The sequence below is a fragment of the Cajanus cajan genome, chromosome 10, assembly GCF_000230855.2.
Source record: "Cajanus cajan strain Asha chromosome 10, NIPB_CcT2T_4, whole genome shotgun sequence".
NCBI lineage: Eukaryota > Viridiplantae > Streptophyta > Magnoliopsida > Fabales > Fabaceae > Cajanus > Cajanus cajan.
The window spans coordinates 24418328-24421083 of NC_138526.1; the positions used below are offsets into that span (position 1 = coordinate 24418328).

Genomic DNA, 2756 nt, shown 5'->3' on the forward strand with positions numbered 1-2756 from the left:
TAGAGGAAAAGGCACCTCACTGTACTAGTACATCAATTTGATCCCACAAATTTTTCTTCATTGATCTGCCGTTGGGTGTGTATAGCAGACACAAGGCAAATTATGACCAGCTTGACAGATGTTTTACATCACTTTATTTTGCATGTACATTTGCATCATGTTTAATTTATATTAAACATAATGGTTGACTTCCTCTGTTTATTTAATCCATATATAGTTGACAAAAAACAGAACATAATTTAGGATTAAGTTTGAGTTTCCACCAAGTAGTTATGTCTGATTTTTATTCATGTGCCACATAAAATTCAAAGATGATGCTCCATTAGCCAAGCCCAAGTGGTCTGCCTTTGCTTCCCAATGGGTCTGTAATTGGGTTTTGCTTAAGTTCTAATTTCTGAAGAAATTCCATAATCCATGCAATTCAAAATCATGAATAGTTGTAGTATATGTAACTCATCTCATGTTAAACATAGCACAAGCATCTTCAGTAACCAAAGGGATAAGATTTTGTTTTGCATGTATAAGGCGATCTCTGAGCCCATTCATCTAAACAACAGTGTGTTTGAATTTAACATTTTTCCCACAGCAACCCAACTTTCTCTGTGATGACTCTATGGAATGAAAGGAGTGACTGCACGGTAAAATGCAGCAACCTGATTCATTTTAAAAAGCCTTCAAAACTCGGCTATGTAGTATGAAGGTGTGAATTCTGGATCAAAATTTTCAGTCTGCAAAAACACCACATAGGTAACTGGTGCAGTTTAAATTGTTGATCACATAGTAATTTCCACATTCAGGATATTGCTTAGTTGGTAAACAGCAAGCTGAACATTATCCAGTACATTTATGATGCCCAAAACCATAAACAAGCAAACAAAAAGTAACCATTTATTTGTAGAGTTCCCTTGTCACCATTGATACTCATCATTTATTATATGCTTTAGAAGCAAAATTATAAAGTATGGGAGGGACAAATTGCTGACAAGAGTAGAGCATCCATTGTTTAAACTATCTAAGAAACAGTGGACTATAACAATCATTTATCACTTGTCAGCAACAAGAGGTTGAATTTTGTGTTCAAGGTGAGCTTCATGATCCTCAAGGCGACCTTTAACTGCATCATTCTCCCAACGGATCAACGTTGGAACCCCAGTGAGGTTGAACTTAGGGTCCACCCTCCATGGATGCCGAGGGTTCCTCCATGTTGGTCTGTCTCCAACATAAGCTCTCAAAAGTGCAACGTCATCAGGTGAAGCCTCCAGCTTCTTGTAGATCACAGGTTCTGCTCTCACACAATCTAAGAACCAAAAGGAGAAAACTAGTCATAATCATGGATTCTCATATACTACTCACGCATCTCTGTACCATCAAACTTTCATTGGTAATTTATATTCAACACTATAGATTGAAAGAATTGAAGCATTCACAGAACATCGATATGTGAGAAGCTCTTCTTCCTGCAAGTTAAAAGATGTACTTGGTTTCCCCAATATTGGAATACAAAAAACTCTTAACCCCCAATTTTGTGGCATGTCATCAAAGAATTTCCATTGATATTGCCACAATTTAACTAAATGAATTCTGATGCATTACAGTTTTTTTGCTACTATTTCAACAACAACAAAAAAACCCTGAAAAATCCTTGAAAAATTGGAAATAGAGTTGTCAAGTAAACACTCACCTTAGTTTCTGAATTTGGAAGACATTGTTATATTGATTTATGAAACTAAAGAAATTATAATTTTTTTTTCTTAATTTAACTACTTAATGTCATTTTAGTCATTAAATTTATATCAATATAATCATTTTATTCACATTTTTTTTATTAATTTTAGACTAATATAATTATGAATTTGTACTTTTAACACCTTTATTTACAGCTTTTTCTGTTTCAGAGACTACATAATAGCTTCTTTCAAATTTAAGGACCATTTTAGGTGTTTACGTGGAGTTGACACAATCACCAAATTCCCACACTCGGAATTATTAAATGAGAAATTGAGAAGCGTTAGATGAAGATGAAATGAGTAAGATACCAGGGCACCAGCTGAGAGAGGTAGCAGGATCTTTGTCAGCCAAGAAGAGGATGAGATTTGCCTTGTTTTTTGGAGCCTCTGATCGGAACTTCGCAAACACCCCATCAAAGCTCGACACCGTCGCCTCTAACACCTTCAATGGCATCTTCTCTACAAAACAAAAATTCACACCACTCAATTCTCAGTTTCTCTTCCTACTGAAATTTTCATACACTATCATATGATCCCACCACACCCCTTATTACCTTATGCTTATTTATTTATTTATAATAAAGTATTTAATGTTGTCCCATTTACTGAAATGTGAAAATGACATAACTTTTAACGTATATTTTGCAAAACAGTTTTTTATGCTCCAGACAAAGAAAACAAGAAGCATAGAACACTACAATGAATGTTGACACTTTTATCTTTATATCTCGATTATATTGGTCTTAATGTACGTAGACATCTTAATTGTCCAAGTACATTCCACAATTTAAGCATATGTCCAAAAAAATTCTAATTGGATCAACAATAAAAGCTAATTAAATTTGTAAAAAACAAAGAAAACACAGGAGAAATTTGGTCTCATTGTATTTTTTCTTCCACGTGTATCTCCAGTCCACTTAGACCAGAAACTAGGTTGCATTGAGTTGTAAAAATTCTTTTCTTAAATATTTAAACTCTTCTTTAAAGAATCAATGAGTTTTAATAACGAATGTGGGTAAAACGATATTA

The 2756-nt window shown here is 34.0% G+C and overlaps 1 protein-coding gene across 1 annotated transcript; it reads right to left on the bottom strand.

Moving 5' to 3' along the window:
- Window positions 1–766: 766 nt before the first annotated feature.
- Window positions 767–2290, bottom strand: LOC109793019 (thioredoxin-like protein Clot). Its single transcript, XM_020352482.2, has 2 exons — window positions 2037–2290; window positions 767–1297 (listed from the first exon to the last, which is right to left on the bottom strand). Exons 1-2 carry the CDS (start codon window positions 2179–2181, stop codon window positions 1044–1046), a joined length of 399 nt encoding a protein of 132 aa, XP_020208071.2. The 5' UTR covers window positions 2182–2290; the 3' UTR covers window positions 767–1043.
- Between the last annotated feature and the right edge of the window lie 466 nt (window positions 2291–2756).

What these genes read in the sequence shown, in the direction of transcription:
- LOC109793019 (XM_020352482.2), bottom strand. Translation starts at nt 2,181, where the DNA reads ATGCCATTGAAGGTGTTAGAGGCGACGGTGTCGAGCTTTGATGGGGTG. An exon ending in CTCTCTCAGCTGGTGCCCTG is followed by an intron (nt 1,298 to 2,036) that starts GTATCTTACTCA and finishes TTTGGTTCTTAG; the next exon opens with ATTGTGTGAGAGCAGAACCT.